General features: G+C 35.5%; 1 protein-coding gene across 4 annotated transcripts in view; it reads right to left on the bottom strand.

The window, feature by feature from the left end:
- Window positions 1-20421, bottom strand: part of LOC111147209 (histone deacetylase 9) — a 926500-nt gene that overhangs the window by 285089 nt on the left and 620990 nt on the right. For all 4 annotated transcript variants that reach the window (XM_022503097.1, XM_022503098.1, XM_022503099.1 and 1 more), the window contains exon 14: window positions 6861-7038. In XM_022503097.1, coding sequence (XP_022358805.1) covers window positions 6861-7038 — 178 coding nt within the window. The remainder of the gene's footprint in view (window positions 1-6860; window positions 7039-20421) is intronic.

The raw sequence follows: 20421 nt of genomic DNA, 5'->3' as shown, positions 1-20421 counted from the left end.
TCAGCATAGGTTTCCTGAGGGCCCTTTTCTACCTTCACCACTGTGACCAAAGGATCCCTGTCAAACATGAGCATCCCAATGACGGCATGTAGCCAGTGGATGAGTATGACTGAGCAGCCTGGTTCCAGCAGATGTTGTCTTTTACAAAGGAAAGAATGCTGATGTAGTGCTCTGAGCCCACAGATGTAGACATGATGGCATTACTGTCACCAGTGATCTCTTCCAAGGTTCCTAGCAATGTGAGGGTCCCTCTCAGATCACCCATCTGATCTTTCCTCCTCTTACTCTTCTTCTAAAGGCTTCATTTTTTCCTGATTTCTAATGAATTCTTCCTCCATGAGAAGGTAATCTTTAATTCTAACTTCAACAATTTTAACAGGCACTGAGTATGAGGCGTCACCAGTGCCAGCTTGCTGGCAGCTTCTGGTCCCTTTGTTTTCTTCTTCTTTCTCCCACTTTAGTTGGTACAGGAGGTTTGGATTTCTTTTTTTTTGTCCTTGTCACATTTCTTGCCAGCTCCAGGGCCATGAGCACCACTCTGACTGATCCATCTTGCTTCAGCCACTCGAATCCTGGGTGCCAACAATTTCATTTTATTACACTTAATTCATGATCTAATAGTAAAGATGAGGCATGTATAAATATAGTTACATGACATGTTTCTTAAAAACTCCATACAGTAAGAAAGAAAAAAAATGTACGGGACTAGGAGGTCAACCTATTAAAAATATTTTTTAAAAAACTTTAAAAAGACCTGAAATGGGTGGAATGACTAAAATGGATATTAAGTGCTATCTTGAACCAAGGGTCATTTCTAATAACCTCCACTTCATACCTACAGTTAGCTGTTATACTTTTTATTCATAATTCTAGTCTATCCATAAGGCTTACCTTGCCTTTTTGTTCTTTTTTTTTTTTTTTTTTTTATTTCACAGAGAGAGAGAGAGAGAGAGAGAGAGACAGACAGACAGACAGTGAGAGAGGAAACACAAGCCAGGGGACAGGGAGAGGGAGAAGCAGGCCTCCCACTGACCAGAGAGCCCAATGCAGGGCTCAATCCCAGGACCCTGGGACAATGACCTGAGCCAAAGGCAGATGCTCAACGACTGAGCCACTCAGGCACCCTTTGCTTTTTTGTTCTATATCTACTGTACTCTTTACATTCTAATATCTATAATACTTGTTATAATATCTTTCAACAGGTACACTTAAATGAAATTACCAGTTTAATTATTAACTGAGAAACTTGATTTGTCCAGCAAAAAAATAAAAATATCCAAAAATTAATGTTTAAAATTTACTAAACTATGTCTCTGAGTAGATAAAAAGAATTTCTAAGACTTATAATTTTTATGTAAATCATCCTATCAGAGGATCAGACAGCTAAAAAGGAAATTGATGGAAGAAATCCCACCTTAGGCTTTCCAACTAATACTATACGAGCTAGTCTGTTGAAACCTAGGAACTGAACTAGTATTGCCATTCAACAGCATAGCCAAAGAGGAGATTCAACCGCATATAATTGGAAAAAAGTAAAATCAAACAGAATTCACTATACTTGCTGGCAAATACCTGGAAAGATTTCTCTATATTCAAGAATGAGTGAGCAAAGACAAACAAACAAATACAAACAAAACCCAGGGCCTATGAGAATAAGCTACAGAAACTGTAAAGGGAACATCATTCCTACTAGTTAGATCACTGACTATGATTTACTATAGGAACCAAAATAAAACTTTAGAAAACTTTTTGACATCCTCAAATGTCAAAAGACATTGGCCCTATAAAATCTACACTGCAGGCAACAAAACAGGAATTTACATTTCAAGAAACTAAATCACTGCTACTGAATATAAACTTAGAGATGTACATAAGGAAAGGAAAATACAGAAGTCAGAGAAGATGTAGCTGAACAAAAAGTTGTAATTTCCCTCAAGGAGGAATTCACAGTAATTAAATGATAGGAATAATTAAAGAATTTTTCCGTAACTAGAAAGAGACATGTATATGAGCATGTAACTGCAAATGTTCATCATAAAGATGATTTGTTTAATTAACAAGACAAAGAAAACATACTATAAGGCTACAGAAAAGAATTAACAGGCAGCCCACAAAGGGACGCATACCAGTATGAATTCAGACTTCCTGTCAAAGCTAAACTGAAACTGTCCAAATGCTTAAGCATTTGACCGTATTTCTAGACCTTTCAGACAAAAAGAGATGTGCCCCAATAACTCTGTGTCCAAGTATGTGTGAAGGTAACAAGAATGACACTGTCAGACATAAAAAAGCCAAAAAAATTAAAAATATAAATATATATAAATATGTATAAATTATACATTTACTTATAAATACATATGCTATATGTTATGATATATAATATATGTGATCAAGTTCAATTAATCATCTGAATAAACAAAATAGCTACTTTTACCATCTTCAGTGAGATTTAGATGAGCAATTTTTCAAAAAGTTTTTCAGGAGAAATTTCAAGCATGTATACTGGAAGATGTTAATTTCAAAACTGATTATCTTCCCAAAAGAAATTTTCCTTACTCATAAGTTTAAGGCATTTTTCCCAAAAGAAATTAACCTCTCCATTCTGATATAGGTGGTAAGAGAAGTTGCTCTGAGAGGTCTTAAAGTACACACACACACACACACACACAATTACACATATACACATATACTTACAAATACACACATACACAAATATGAATACAAACACACATATAACTTTTCTTCTGTTAAGGACAGACACATAGGAAGAGGAAAACATACTGAAGATAAATCCATATTTTACTTATGGTTACCTCTCAGTGATGGAATAATGGGTGATTCTCCTATACAGTTTTCTAGATTTACCAAATTGCCTTCAATGAACATGTATCCTTTTTCTCTAGTTAATAAAAATATGTTACCCCAAGATTTCACTTAATGTACTAATGATATTTTTTGTAAAATTTTAGGTAATTCATGTCTAATCACTCTCATTTCATTCAGTTGTTCATTTGTTTGTTGACTTACTTGTTTATTATACGGTAAATATACACACTAAACATTTTCCATGTGCTAGCCATGTACCTAAGTACTAGGAATAGAGAAACAGAAAGACAGTCTCTTTCCTCATGGAGAGCCCACTGGAACACAATGCCTGAAATAAATAATTACAGCATTTGAGGAAAAATCCAGTTTGTTATGAGAGATCAGAATAGATTTAATTTGGATTTAGCTGACCAAGCAAGGCATCCTGAAGGAAATAACATATAAACAAAAACAGGGATTAATTGGAGCCTGACTAGAGAAAATAGCTTTCATAGGAAGGAAGGAAGGGATAGAGGGAGGGAGGGATGGAGGAAGGTAGGCCAGTGCTGCTATTCTCATACTGAAATGTTCAAATGTATTTCACTTTCCATCACGCTGTTTTACCCACTAAGCACCAATTTAAAAATTCTTTTAACTAAATTATTTTTAATGGCTTTCACAATGCTGGTTCAGTTTGAGTACTATAATCCTATTCACACTAGATACTGACTAACAAGATAATATTACAAAGAAAGAATTTCTCACAGATTCTGTAAAGCAGCCTAGGGCTGAAAGACAGAAGATCTTAAATTGTACGGGGTGATAGGAAAGATAAAACCAATCAATTCATTTGCCATTAAAATTTTGTTTCAGTGAATCCCATTTGGTATAACTATGTCATATACTATCAATGGCCCGTTGTGAGTCATGGTCAAGCCTCATTTCTGTTAGGAACAGCTGAGCAGAAGAGACGGCTATGGTAAAGAAGACAAAATACACTGTCCTTTCCTTAATTACCAGAATTCATATACACAATAATCCTTGGCTTTAAACAGAACAGAAAACCCACCTCTTAAATTTAATATTATTTTTAAAAAAATATTATTACTCATTACAATATAACATAAAATCCCTTTAAATGAATATGTGGCAACCTGGCTCTACAATACACTCTTCCTTATCACTAGCAGCATCATGATCGTAAGCTCTTCTTGTCCATCCTAGAAATATCCTTACCAATATCCTTACCAGGCATTATGTAAGGCCACCAGGTAGTCACTACATATTAGTCCATTTCTTGGTCCATTCAAGTCCTCACAGGAAACAGACTGAACACTTTATCTTTCAACAACTGACTGAATTCAGACATCTTCCTCTGGGAACACTGATTGGTTCTTTTCAAAAAGGGAGTGGTATGGCTGCTTTATCTGGCTGCTGAGAATCCACATGGAAGGTGCAAGTTTGAAAAGGTATGCCTTGAAAATTATGTGAGTTAACTACTAAATAATTTTTTAAGTTATGGCAAGAAGTACAGCTCTTATAGGACATGTGTGAGCAAATCACCTTTACGAAGTATTTGTTTTCTACTCCTTACTTTTTAGTGGAACAGCTATTAAGTACATGAGACTGTGTAACTTTCTTTTGAAAAACAAAAACAAAAACAAAAACAAAGAAAAACTAAATATTCCCAAGGAACATACTTGAATGTCGCTTTTGATTTTTTTGAATGCATCTACAACAAATAGATATTAAAAAATCAAATGAAAAGGTATTTAATGCTTATAGATACTTCTTTTCAAACATACTACTTATGAGTTCACCTTTGAAATCAAGATCATTAGAAACACTAAAATCCTGTGCATTTTTTTTTTTTAAAGAGAGCAATCACACATATGCATGTGAGTAGGGGAAGGGGCAGAGGGAGAGGGAGAGAGAGAGTCTTAAGCAGATTCCATGTACTTGAGAGGGGACTCAATCTCATGACCCTGAGGATCATGACCAGAGCAGAAAACCACTTAATCAACTGAACCACCCAAGTGCACCTAAAATCCCACTTTTTTTTAAGTGTTTACTTAATCACTAGGCAAGAAATGTGCCCTATCAAGTCCATTAAACATGAAAATAATCTCAAGTTCATTTTCCTACTTGTGTTTGGAATACAAACTCTGATAAATACTAGGATGCTGACATTGTAAGAAAGAAACTAATGATCTGAAATGACAGAGCATTTGGTTTGAATGATTAGGTTGTTTGTCATGCTTATGTTAATAGGTTTATAGTCTAGTCTTTCAACTGGATTTTTTTAAGCCCTAACAACTCTGTCCATCTGGCAACACTGTTTTCCTCAACTTGTAGTATCATTCTAATATTCAGGGAACGTGCTTTATTCACATTGAAGGAACATCTAAAAGCAGAGGAAAGGCCAAAGCATGTCAGGAAAGGGTCACTGCTCTTAACTTAGAAAAGAAACTCAATCAATAGGATTTCAGTAGTAGACAGTAAAATACATGGGAATAGCACCATGACTTTATAATTAAAGTTCACTTAAAAATTAAGGAAATAATTTTGAGTGAGTGGAATTGTCATTATGACAAGATGATTACTGCTCTGTGTTCTCTGAAAGCTTATAGCTAAATAAAAAATACTTTCAGGAAAAAGAATTTAGAAGAATGTAATTCTTGAAGGCTACCAATCTGAATGGCTACCAAAAGTATTCCTCTACATTATATATCTGGTTTTGAGCAAACACTCTCTAAAAATGAAGGAGAGAACCAGGCATGACTGATCCAAGCGGCTTCTGCTGACACTGGGTTGTAGTCCTGGGTTTTCTGCAATACCAGGGCAGGTCTGCTATGTTCTCAGAAATAGAGGGATCCAAGGCAGTGGGTAATGTGGTGCAAGAAATATATGCAAATATACCCAGCCTATAACGCCTACGATGGAATGCTGGCTTGTGGTATAACACCTTATCAAAAACAGTTCCTTTGCCTACTTATTAAAGAGGTCCATCAAAATTAAATAACTTGGCCATTCCGTTCATTGATTTTTAAATAAGATGACATCGAGGCTTGGGAATGTGATTTTAGAAAAAGTGGTTTAACTTTTCCAAACACAAAGGGTTGCATGAGGTCACTAAAGCCACAAAAACAAACTCTGAATCCTGAAAATTGATTCAAAAATAAATCAGATAACCTGTGAGAGCCTTTGAGAGAAGGTACACATGAATACTCCCCTTACTGCATCCAAGTTATGGGCCCCTTAGGGATACAGTATCTTTCATTTGATCAGCCTCAAGTTTGAGAGCATGGATATCTTCTGGACCCCATTTTTGTGACGACAGAAAGGAGTATTTATCCACATGGATATTTACAGCAGAGTTCCTTTGGAGAGTGAATAGCACCCCGTTTTTGTGTATGTTCCAGACTTGACCTTCCTCTGGCCTTGGAATTATCTGGTTTGTTTTCCTCTGTAGCCAGGTTCTAAAATATCAAACACAGCTGTAGGCAAAGGAAGAGGTTGGTCAAATAGCCCACCCAGAGGTGCCATAATAAATAGAAATGGAACTAATGCATGTAGCATTAAACAAGGTTTGACTTGGCACCACTCCCAGGAGTCATTTGTACGGCAGGTCAGAAGAAAACAATGAAACAAACAAAACAACATGAAAAACAAACTGGGGGATAGGCACGCTTTAGAGTCAAATGAAGCTGAACATCATAAATTTCCTAGTGGCCACCACAACTAGGAGGAAGAGATGGAGGAACATTGCTAAAGAATGTTGTAGGGATTTTGTTTCCAAAAGGGACCTATGCACCTGTTGATGTGTTTTCCAGGCCCTTGAATGATAACAATTTATGAGGCTATTAATACTAAGCCCAAGATTTATCAGATGTGCTGTTTGTCTTGTGGCCAATATAACCTCATAAAATTTGGGTTGCATTGGGTTAAAACAGAGTGTTCTGCTATTGGAGTTATTCAGAGCATTTAAATCGCTTAATCCTACAAGAACGGTGCATTTAGCCTGCCTATTAGGGAGAGTCTTTAGGGATTCCTACCAGTTGCAGAGCCAGGCTGGAGGGGGCCGTCCATTGCTGGATGAGGTAAAATGGAGGCAGCAGGGGAGGAAGGTGTCCTGGAGAAAAGACGATGTTTCTCTAATCCATCCATGCCAACCACAGCCAGCTGAGCTTGGTGCACTGAGAGCACACGTGTGTGCTGGGGCTCCCGGAAGGGCTGTTGCCAAGAAAAGAGCACAGTAGAGAGAAACATGAGACAAGCATTGAGGGAGACACTGAGAATGACGTGTAAACAAATTAAGTTCATCAGGTCAGAGACATAATAAACGGTGTGAAGGAAAAAGAAAAAAAATAGAGAGAGAGAAAAAACAAGATCTAGTTAATAAATCCATTCAACAGATGTTTTCACACTGACTGCCAGGGCTGTCTGACTGGCTGAGGAGGAGGTGATGGCAGGAGGCCTGTCAATTTGAAGTGATTGAAAGAAACAGACCTTTAACCTCAAGAGGAACATTGACTTAGATTCATTTCCTATCTTGATAGCAACGTTTTGAATATAGCTCTGGAATTTTTGCAACACAAAGTAGGAAAACAATTTAGCTGCTTTCAAATTGCCAATAAGGCTCAATACCGAAAATTCTATCTTGAATTTACTAATACTGCTAATAAAATTTAAGGGAGCCTAAAAATTACCAATTAAATGGCTATGTTTTAACACCTTTCAATTTTCATATTATGGTATAATCTCAATACTATAAAATATATATTATATATATAAATATATATGTAATCTCAATACTATAAAAATGTTTAGTTTCTTTAAAGAGCATTAAATATATAATCTCGGTGATTTAACAATGTTAACATTCTTCATGCTTAAGTTATCAAATCCAAAAGCCAGGGTTTGGAAGTTCCTGGAAGATGCACTTAGGTTGCTTCTCTGTCTCTTAAAAAAAAAAAGGCAATTAAGTTACGAAATCAAAGAGCCAGAGTTTGGAAGTTCCTGAAGATTCACTTAGTCTATTCCTCCATCTCGAACAAAGACAATCTCTAAAACACAGACAGGCAGCTAATTTACCTATCAATATTACATAGAGAATATCTTCCCTCTTCTTCAAAATCATGGAATTCATAACTTTCATACTGCTTTTTACGCTTCTTTCCTTTTCCATATTCTGAACATTGAAAAATAGCTGAACATTGATCCAAAAGATGATTACCACATGCCACAGATAAAGAAACTGATATTCCAAAAGATTAATAAAGTTTTTTTTAAGTATAAGAGTAATATCTTCTAATTTTAAAATTTTACATGACTTTCTGCTTTGATCTACCTGGATAGCATTTACTCTTTCAAGACTTGATACACACATCACTTCTCAAGGATAAGGATTTGCCTTATCCTTCCTGTTACTAACCTAACCCAATTGCTAGTACCCAACATGTGCCATTATATGTGATACTTGTATTTCTATATAATGCAAGGCTTGTTACATCCTAGGTGTATAAATTACCCACTTAGAATGCTAACAAAACTACATGCAACACAACTGTATTCAATGCATACTATATCATTTTATGTCATTACAACTTCCTCTGTATATGAGTTAATGCTGCATATAAATGTGCAACTTATGATTATAAATATATAGTTATAGACCTTAGGCCAAAACACTCAGTTTTCAAAAAAATAGTAATTTAAAATTAATTTTAAAATAAGTTATAGTTAACATATATGTATATGTTGTTACTGCTGTTTTGCTCTAACTGAACCATCAATCAATTGGAAGGCATTTGTCACATGCTCAGGCTTTGAGCACTGGCTTTGATAAGGATGGGTTGGTCAGGATCTAGTTCTAGTTATAATAGGTTTAATATTTTGACAGGAGTCTAACTCTCTTGTTTTCTTGAGTGTCTCCATCTTCAATGCCCTGAGGATACAATAAATAGTAAGGCTGACATAGTCCCTTCTTTCATGGAGTTGATACTCAGAGGGAATGCAAATTTATAATTATGACTTGGGGAATTTTCTGTGGGGAAAAGGGGCTTTGCTGCATATGATCTAAAATGCATGGGTAAATATATACCTGAATGTAATCTCCATCCTTTCTGTCTCTTCCTACTGTAATCTCTTTAACCCTCATCTAACCTAATGCCAAAGTCCGTTGATTGATCACCGTATTTCTAAGACAATCCATCGTATTCCTTCCTGCAAGAATTCTCTTCCAAAAGCCCTCTGTAAGCAAGAAGTTGTCACAAAATTCTCTGAAAGGAAGGTTTAAAGAACTTCCCCAGCCTGGCATTTGGGCTTTCTGACCTGAGGGTACCTGCATTCTCAACATTATGTCTTCTATTCCTTTTCTAGGTTCCAGCCAAATCCTAACTACTGTATAACAAATGTTGTCCCCAGGAGTACATTCTGATTATTATGTTGAGCCTTTTTTATGTTTATTACCTAGTTAGGATACAGATACTAAGTATTTCTAAGTATAATGCAATTATAAATATAATGAGTGCTATATAAGATAAATGCAGAGTGCCATGAAAAAATGTAAAGAAAAATCTGATACAGAGGTTGAGGCAACTTTCATTTAAGAATGTGATGTTTAATTTGAGTTGTGGAAGTCAAGTTGAATGCATATTATAAGCAATCATAACACAGAAAAACCGAGGAACGACGAGTGAAAAATACAAGAAAATAGAGACAAGACAAAACAATTACCAAATGACAATACTCTGAAATTATTTAGTGTTGGAGCCAAGAGATAATGAAGGAAATGAATGATTTCAGGTTATTTTTCTTCTGTACTTTTATGAGGCTTCCAAACTTTCTACATACCACCCATATTAAAACTTTAATTAAGAAAAATAGTAAATGTTTTTAAAAATAAACAGTCGAGACTTAGACCCAAGAGCAGACATAGGCCAAATATTTTTGAACCTCTCCTTAAAAAAGGACTAAAGAATAGAGAAAAGTTCTTTCACTTTCAAAAGAGTTAACTACATTATACACTTTTACAAATGAAGTATGGCTTTTAATGTATGGGGGAATCTTGACTATCCAGCAAGACACATATTATTATGCTGCATATTTGACATCAAAGTATCACAAAATGGTAAGCCACTTTTATTTCAGATGGGTATTACTCCTCAGCAATAAAAAGCTTCCTGCTTGATGCTGAAAACTGAAGTAGTATTTTCCTGTTATAGCTGGAATGGACTGAAGTGTTTCACTAAAGCTTTTATTTCTACTAACAATTTTAATGAGAGGTAATTTTTTCCATGGTTATTTTTCATAGTTCTAAGTATAAAAGTATATATTTCTCTGTTGTGTTCTCAGAAAAATAAAATGTTGAAGAGTACAAAACCTGTTACTAAAAATTAGATGGATACCCAAGTTAAACTTTCATCTATTGAGCCCCAATGAAAAATGCCCATTAAGTGAATAATAACTCTCTCACTTCAAGAAAGCATTTTTGATAATTTTTTTTTTTTTTAGATTTTATTAATTTGACAGACAGAGATCACAAGTAGGTGGAGAGGCAGGCAGAGCGAGAGAGGAGGAAACAAGTTCCCTGCTGAGAAGAGAGCCCGATGTGGGGCTTGATCCCAGGACCTTGGGACCATGACAGAGGCTTTAATCCACTGAGCCACACAGCCACCCCAAGAAAGCATTTTTGATTAAAATTTTTAAATATACTATATTGAGTCTGTTTCCTCTTTTTTTTTTTTAAGATTTTATTTATTTGCCAGAGAGAGAGAGAGAGCGTGCGCACACACAAGCCGGAGTGGTGGCAGGCAGAGGGAGAAACAGGCTCCCCACTCAGCAAGGAGCCCAATGCGGAACTCAATCCCAGAGTCCTAGAATCAGGAGTAGAGTGGAAGGCAGATACCCAACCGAGCCACCCAGGTACTGAGTCTGTTTCTTAAGCATACATTAGTTGTTCTTTTTTCAGGTCACTTAATTGGGGATTTGGTTTCAACTGCTTACTTTACCAGATGGTCATTCTGGGAAATTCTTTCAGGTTACTGAGATGTGTAAGTCAACCTTTTGTTATATGAAGTAAGTCGTCTAAGGCCACTATGCCTGAACATCATCTGTCTCCTCCCGCTGATAAAAATTGTAAATTACCTTCACAGAGGAGTTATTACGCACCTGTTTTGTAAATTCTTTTATAAATTCTCTTATGCCTAATAAGATGTCAATGTTACTGCGGCCTTGGCCTTTCTAAGTCATGGGAGACAGGGATTAAAAGTAGATAGGAAAGGTCTTGAAGTTCTCTGTATGAAAAGCACAATGTTCTCCCTTAGAGTAAAATATTTATTTGGGGGTGGCTTTTAACAGAGATTATGAGGTAATAAAGCCCCTAGGCAGAGGCAACTTGAAGGTTCTATTTTTTTGTAATAGCAGTGATTTTTCGTTACATTTGTTTGGTTTGGTTTTGCTTTCTTGTTGCCATTGCTCAGGGACCTATTTTATGACTTCTGTGTTTTTACTTTGTTTCAGATGGTCACATTTGGTTCCAGACATGTGGGTGGTTGCTAATTATGTGCTCTGATCAATATCATTATGTAACCTCAGCAACAGCCAATACAAAATTAAAATATTATACTGTTTAATCTTTGAAGTAATCATTGAAATAATCAGAATTATCTGAATTACTTTAATAAAAGATATGACCTGGAAGGAAAAAAAAAGTTCATGGGAAAATAATTATTAAAAACAGTTAAAATTCTATTTCCAAAGTTATTTAAGCAATATTTTTTGGCATTATGAGCAAATTTAATTTCTTGATTCACAACATTTTGAACTTCAGAAGTCTCGCTTTTCAGAAAATTAGAATTGTAGATATCCCTAGAGCTTATCTTATAAAATGCCAAGGGCTGGTGGAAATTTACATCTTCTAAAGTCTTTGTATTATTCAGGATGGGTGTGTAAGTACTGGTTAACTTAAGACTTTTTAAAACTAAACACGCATGTTAATAATTTAAAAGTGGCTACTAAATAAATAAAAATGATGCACATAACTTTAAAGTAGACCAAAAAATTCTTGAGAAAGAGAAAGCGGAATGCAAAAGCTGGTAGGAATGCAAACAAGTGCATCCACTCTGGAAAACCTCCACTAGGGAGGTTTCTCAAAAAGTTAAAACTAGAACTACCCTACAATCCAGCAATCACGTTACTAGATATTTACCCAAAGAATACAAAAATACTAATTCAAAGGGATCAAAGGGATACATGTGCCCCAATGTTTACAGCACCATTACCTACAATAGCCAAACCATGGAAACAGCCCACATGCCCATCAACTAAAGAATGGATAAAGAAGTTGGGGTATGTGTGTGTGTGTGTGTGTGTGTATAAAATCTACAGTGGAATAATACTCAGCCATAAAAAATGAAATCTTGCCACTTTTAACAGCAGGGATGGAGGTGGAGAGTATTATGCTAAGTGAAATCAGTCAGAGAAAGACAAACACCATATGATTTCACACATATGTGCAATTTAAGAAACAAAACAAACGAGTGAAGGGGGAAAAAGAGAGGAAAGCAAACCAAGAAACAGACTCTTAACTAGAGAGAACAAACTGATGGTTAACAGAAGGGAGGTAGATGGGGGGATGGGTAAAATAGATGATGGGGATTAAGGAGTGCCACGGTTGTGATGAGCACTAGGTGTTGTATGGAAGGGTTGAATCATTATATTGTATACCTGAAACTCATATTACACTGCTGTTAACTAACTGGAATTTAAATAAAATTTTAAAAAAGAAATAATTTAAATTTATGAAAATACACCATATTGATTAAAAAAAAAAAAAAAGCAAAACCAACAAGAAATCAACCTAAAATATTTGGAGAAAAAATGATGGAGAAAAAAAGGAAGCACTGAAAAAGCTGAACAATATAATTCACAAAAGGAGATGCCAGAAACAAATCCCGAATCCCTACCTATTATTGAACATAGTTGATGTGAAGGTACTCAGTTTACCAGTTAAAAGGTAGAGAGAGTAAAACTGAATTTAAAAGACAAAAAGGCTTTATTCTTTGGCAGAGCAAGTTTACATTAAAAGGTTCTATGTAGACATATATCAAATACTTAAAAAAAAGGTGGGGGGAGGAAGAGGGGGAGGAGAAACCTCGCACAGCCACGTTGAAAAAGAGGCAAAACAGACCTTATGAGCAAAATATTAGAGAACATCTAGGGGTACGTATAAAATAATATGAAAGTTTAATTAACAACAACAACAAATTTAAACCTAGGAATATCAGCTCAAAATGTCAGGAGCATAAACTGGCAAAACTATAAAGAAAAAAATGAAAAATTCACATCATGGAAGGAGGTCATAACAAACTTTCCACAAAACAAAGTAGGTTACAGGAGACTTGAATAACACAATTCTCTTGCTTAGAGATATATTAAATTTGTAAAAAAATAAAATATATTTTTTCAAGGACATATGTACAAAATTACAAAACTTACCCTATAATAAAGCAAATGTCAACAAGCTTTTAAAAATTAGTATTTATAATGGAGTATTATTCAGCCTTAAAAACAAACTGTGACATGTACAACAACATAGATGAACCTTAAAGGCATTAGGCTAAGTGAAATAAACATGTCACAAAAGACAACTACTATGTGATTCCACTTACATGACATACCTAGAGTAACTAAATTTATCAATACAGGATGGTGGTTGCCAGGGGCTGGGAAAAGGGGGAAACAAAGCCGTTACATAAGGGGTAGAGTTCTAATTTGGAAAGATAAAAAAATTCTGGAGAGAAATGGTAGTGATGGGTGTGCAACAATGTGAATACACTTAATGTCACTGAACTATACCCTTAAAAATTGTTAAATGGTAATTTTTTTGTTACATATATTTTACTATAAAAAACAATATCACAGATCATGTACACTGACCACACTGTAGTCAGAGGTATAAAGTGAGATGAAAAGATACACTACACTCCATGATAGAAAGAATTAATATAAAATTAGCAATTCTTCCCAAATTAATTTTAGCATATTTCAGCTGATTCTAAATTTTGTATAGGAGATAAAAGGCAGAGAATAGTCATATGAATTCTGAACATAAAGAGTAAGTTGGGGAGATAGACCAAACCAAGGAATTATATATACTAAAAGCTAAGTCATTTAACACAATAGAGTATTTATAGATCATTGAATAGAGTATAACAGATTAGTAGAATAGAGTCCAAAAGGAGACCCATGACTATATGGAAAATCCATATATAACAAAGATGACCTACAGAGTAGCAGTTAAACAAGGAATGTCAATACATGATGCTGGGAAAACTGGTGATCCATAATAGGAACAATGAATTTAGATACCTATATCATAATACCTGCAAAAAACAACCGAAAGGTGTGGAGAATATCATTCTTAAGTCAGGGAAGAAAAGGAGTTAAAATACTTTTATATAACATGAGCCAGTAAAATACAAGCCACCGTTGAAAAGAGAAGAGACTGAACAGGTTAGAATGTACCCTGAGACTGTCTTTTTTCCACTGTATATTTTTTCCTGTTTTGTCAAAGATTATTTGACCATAGAGTTGAGGGTCCATATCTGGGCTCTCTACTCTGTTCCACTGGTCTCTGTGTCTGTTTTTATGCCAGTACCATGCTGTCTTGGTGATCACAGCTTTGTAGTAAAGCTTGAAATCAGGTAATGTGATGCCCCCAGTTTTATTTTTGTTTTTCAACATTTCCTTAGCGATTCGGGGTCTCTTCTGGTTCCATACAAATTTCTGGATTATTTGCTCCAGCTCTTGAAAAATACCGGTGGAATTTTGATTGGAATGGCATCAAAAGTATAGATGGCTCTAGGCAGTATAGACATTTTAACAACGTTTATTCTTCCGATCCAAGAGCATGGAATGGTCTTCCATTTTTTTGTGTCTTCTTCAATTTCTTTCATGAGTGTTCTGTAGTTCCTCGAGTACAGATCCTTTACCTCTTTGGTTAGGTTTATTCCCAGGTATCTTATGGTTCTTGGTGCTATAGTAAATGGAATTGATTCTCTAATTTCCCTTTCTGTATTTTCATTGTTAGTGTATAAGAAAGCCACTGATTTCTGTACATTGACTTTGTACAGTGGAAAAAAGACAGACTCTTCAATAAATGGTGCTGGGAAAACTGGACAGCTATATGTAGAAGAATGAAACTCGACCATTCTCTTACACCTTACACAAAAATAAACTCAAAATGGATAAAAGACCTCAACGTCAGATAGGAATCCATCAGAATCCTAGAGGAGAACATAGGCAGTAATCTCTTCGGTATCAGCCACAGCAACTTCTTTCAAGATATGTCTCCAAAGGCAATGGAAACAAAAGTGAAAATAAACTTTTGGGACTTCATCAAAATCAAAAGCTTCTGCACAGCAAAGGAAACAGTCAAGAAAATAAAGCGGCAACCCACGGAATGAGAGAAGATATTTGCAAATGACAGTACAGACAAAAGGTTGATATCCAGGATCTACGAAGAACTCCTCAAACTCAACACACACAAAACAAACAATCATATCAATAAATGGGCAGAAGATATGAACAGACACTTCTCCAATGAAGACATACAAATGTCTATCAGACACATGAAAAAATGTTCATCATCACTAGCCATCAGGGAGATTCAAATTAAAACCACATTGGGATACCACCTTACACCAGTTAGAATGGCTAAAATTAGCAAGACAGGAAACAACATGTGTTGGAGAGGATGTGGAGAAAGGGGAACCCTCTTACACTGTTGGTGGGAATATAAGTTGGTGCAGCCACTTTGGAGAACAGTGTGGAGATTCCTCAAGAAATTAAAAATAGAGCTTCCCTATGACCCTGCAATTGCACTACTGGGTATTTACCCCAAAGATACAGATGTAGTGAAAAGAAGGGCCATCTGTACCCCAATGTTTATAGCAGCAATGGCTACGGTCGCCAAACTGTGGAAAGAACCAAGATCCCTTCAACGGACGAATGGATAAGGAAGATGTGGTCCATATACACTATGGAGTATTATGCCTCCATCAGAAAAGATGAATACCCAACTTTTGTAGCAACATGGACGGGACTGGAAGAGATTATGCTGAGTGAAATTAAGTCAAGCAGAGAGAGTCAATTATCATATGGTTTCACTTATTTGTGGAGCATAACAAATAGCATGGAAGACAAGGGGAGTTAGAGAGGAGAAGGGAGTTGGGGGAAATTGGAAGGGGAGGTGAACCATCAGAGACTATGGACTCTGAAAAACAACCTGGGGGTTTTAAAGGGGCAGGGGGTGGGAGGTTGGGGGAACCAGGTGGTGGGTATTGGAGAGGGCACGGATTGCATGGAGCACTGGGTGTAGTGCAAAAACAAGGAACACTGTTATGGTGAAAAAATTTAAAAAAAAAAAAAGAATGTACCCTGAGAATCTACTAGGCCCCAAAACTGGAGCTTGCTGTCCCTTCACTGGGGTCTAAAGACTGGGGCGGCAAGAGGAGGGCCCAGGATCCTCCTCAACCCAAGCATTGCTTTGAACAGACTCAAGCTCACAAAGTAGGCATCACTTTAGGTTCTGATACAAGTTCATTAAGAACTCACGGCTATGTGCTAATCATATCCGGGCCTGGGTCCAGACTGCTCAGCCCAGAAGAGAGGACAAGGTAAATTGGGGGTAAAATATTTGCAAATATTTATTGGATAAAGCATTTTTTAATGTCTGCATTATATACATAACTCCTAAAAATAAATGGGGACAGAAAAATGGACAAATAGTAAGAACATGGAATTCCCAGATAATGAAACATTTCATAAGCCAACAAACACATGAATAGAAACCACCTCAGTGATAACTTAAAAAATGCAAATGAAAACCAAGAAAGGATACCATTTTACACTCATATTGATTCAAAATTTGAAGTCTGACAATACCAAGCATTAGTGAAAATATAGAGCAAGAGAAACTCAGACTGCTTGTAGGAGGATAAACTATTAGACCTACTTCAATGAACAATCCACTAATATTTAGTAAAAGTGAAAATGAGGGGCGCCTGCGTGGCTCAGTGGGTTAAAGCCACTGCCTTCGGCTCAGGTCATGATCCCAGGGTCCTGGGATCAAGCCCCACATCGGGCTCTCTGCTTAGCGGGGAGCCTGCTTCCCTTCCTTTCTCTCTGCCTGCCTCTCTGCCTACTTGTGATCTGTCAAATAAATAAATAAAATCTTTAAAAAAAAAAAGTGAAAATGAACCATAAATCTACAGTGAAATTGGTGACTGAAAAAGCAAGCAAAAGCATGTATATGAAGTTAATTATTTAAGTTAAAAAATGTGCAAGTGAAGAGCATATACTGTTTAAATACGTATATGAATGTAGTAAAAATATAAAGAAACACATGGGAAAAAAGAAAGCAAATTCAGAGGAATAGAAGGGATAAAACAGGAGAGAGATACAGGGGTAACTGCTGTACAACAATATTATATAATAATGTGACATATACCATATAACGTACATTATATGACATTTTTAGGCCGGATGTTATGTTCATTTTTATAAGTTTTATTATTTTTTCTGTATATGAATACATCTAAAGTAAATTTTAAAAGTTTAAAAGTTGACATATATAAAACACCAATATTATTCAACATACAATGGTTTTATTGAAAAGGTAAGTTTTTATATGGAAGAAAAAGATTCATTGGAAAATACAAATACAAAGAATGAGTGAAAAAGTAAAATTAGATGAGAAAAAATAAAACTAAGTATGAAAATATATTTTTATTAAGTCTAAATATGCTAATTTAGGGGTACCTAGGTGACTAAGTCGGTTAGGTGGCAGACTTGATTTCCCCTCAGGTCACGATCTCAGGATCCTGAGATACAGCCCCATATCTGGCTCTGTGCTCAGCAGAGAGTCTGCTTGGGATTCTCTCCCTCCCCCTGCTCGCTCACTCTCTCTAAAATGAATAAATCTTCAAAAAAATTTGAATTTAAATTTACTTTGAGGTCAATATATACTCATAAAATATAAATTAATTTGTACCAACTTTCACTGATAGATAAATGAATACAATAACATGTACAATTAAGTATATTTTGTCTTTAGAATTTTAACATATTATTCAATTCATCTCAGTGAGAGAACAATGATACTCAAGGGACAGAAATGAGAGCAGAAGGATGTAAATTGGGAACTTAAAATGAAGATTTGGGACAAAAAACATATTTAAGTTTGCAAATTTTAGGAAAAATCTAAAAAGACAAAGACAATTAGCAGTAATTACTTCTAAACACTGATACTATGATAGCTTTATTGATTGCTACTTTTTATTTTGACTATTTTTCAAACTGTCCAATAAGCATACATTTTAATTTTATTTTAGAGTTTTTTTAAATGTTTTACTTTCTGTAATATCAGTATTTTAATTGGTTAAATATGCTAAGGTGGTGTGTATGTGTGTATTTAAAGTAAACAAGAACTGACATTAACTCAGACTTGGACAATGAAGGACTCTTAGATACAAGACACCTATGAATAGAAACCCCCACTGCACTGCTACTATTCCAGTCCCAAACTTAGAGCCTGGAACAGAACAGGAGGTCACTTAATTTTGTGTTTGAAGAATGTATATATTACATCATAGAAATAGGACTGCTTCTAAAAAGAGAAAGAGAGAAACCAAAAAATAAGACTCTTAATTACAGAGAACTGATTGTTACCAGATGGGAGTGGGTAGAGGGATGGATGAAATAGGTGATGAGGATTAAAGAATACACTTAAGCACTGAGTAATGTAGAGAATTGCTGAATCATTATACTGTACTTCTGAAACTAACAATATGTTAACTATGTTGGAATTAAAATTTAAAAATTATAATTAAGTAAATAAAATGATAAACTAGGAGAAAAATTATATAAATGCTGTTATTTTTGAGAGAAAAATATGACTATTTGACTGAGCTGGTAAATCTACATCATTTTTAAATGTAACTTAAATTTCTTGTTTTTCTTCTTCTCAATGTATGACAAAATTCTTTGGTAAACCCATCAACAACTCTAGGTCACTAAGATATCCTATTTTGTTTTAACTCACCAGTGTATGAAAATAATTACTTTATCCTATTAAAGTCATGGTTAGAATAGGGTGATTGAAATGAAGTTCCAGAGAAAGTCTATGCTACTGCAGATTATACTGGGTGTGTACAAGTAATTTAGTATTACCTTAGGACCTTAAAGTAAGGCTGAGACACTGGTTGATGACATTTGGCTAAACAGTGGTATAGTGAGGAATAGAATCCAAATATGGTACCTGTGAGCTGTAGTCTCCAAGTGGAATACAAAAGAAAATAGTAGAGCTTCTGCTGCTATTTAAAAGACAGTTCAATGGAGAAAGAACAGTCCTTCAACAAACATAGCTGGTTCAACTGCATATCCACATGCAAAAGAATGAAACTGAACTTTTCTCATACCATACACAAAAATTAACTCTAAAGGGATTATAGAACCAAAGGTAAGAGCTAAAATTCTAAAATTCTTTTAAGAAATATAGGAGTAAATCTTCATAGATATAAGACCAAAAGACAAAAGTGACCCTCAGAGCAGATAAATTAAGAGATAATCAGAGGTAAAAACTTTTCTTTCAGAAGGACACCACCAAGTAAACAGACAATCTACAAATCAGAGAAAATATTTGCAAACCATATACTGGGTAAGATATTTGTACCCAGCACATATAAAGAATTCTTATGCCCCAATAACAACAACAAAAAAAAAAACCCCACCCAATTCAAAAATTAAGTAAATTTCTTGAATAAACATTTCTTTAAAAAAGATATACAGGAGCGCCTGGGTGGCTCAGTGGGTTGAAGCCTCTGCCTTTGGATCAGGTCATGATCTCAGGGTCCTGGGATAAAGCCCCTCATTGGGCTCTCTACTCGGCAGGGAGCCTGCTTCTCTCCCTCTCTCTCTGCCTGTCCCTCTGCCTACTTGTGATCTCTGTCTGTCAAACAAATAAATAAAATCTTTTTTTTAAAAAAGATTTTATTTATTTGACAGAGAGAGAGATCACAAGTAAAGAGAGATAGAGAGGAGGAAGCAGGCTCCCCGCCTAGCAGAGAGCCTGATGTGGGACTCGATCCCAGAACCCTGAGATCAGGACGTGAGCTGAAGGCAGAGGCTTAACCCACTGAGCCACCCAGGCAGCCCACAAATAAATAAAATCTTAAAAAAAAAAAATTTTAAACAGATATACAAATGGCCAATAAACACATGAAAAGATGCTCAACATCATAAGTTTACAGGAATTTGCAAATCAAAACCACAATGAGAAATAACTTCACAACAACTACACCGGTTTATAATCAAAAAGATATATAATAGCGACTGTTGGTGAGAATGTGGAGAACTTGAACCTTTTCATACACTTGATAAGAAGGTAATATGATGTAGCCACTTAGGAAAGAGTTTGGCAGTTCCTTAAAAAGTTAAACAATGAGGGAGGAGTCAAGATGGCGGAGAAGTAGCAGGCTGAGACTACTTCAGGTAGCGGGAGATAAGCTACATAGCTTATCTAAAGATTGCAAACACCTACAAATCCAACGG

Source organism: Enhydra lutris, unplaced genomic scaffold, assembly GCF_002288905.1.
Source record: "Enhydra lutris kenyoni isolate GAN:26980312 unplaced genomic scaffold, ASM228890v2 scaffoldscaffold16, whole genome shotgun sequence".
NCBI lineage: Eukaryota > Metazoa > Chordata > Mammalia > Carnivora > Mustelidae > Enhydra > Enhydra lutris.
Note: the sequence above shows the minus strand (reverse complement) of the source record. Positions and strands in the feature narration are given on the sequence as shown.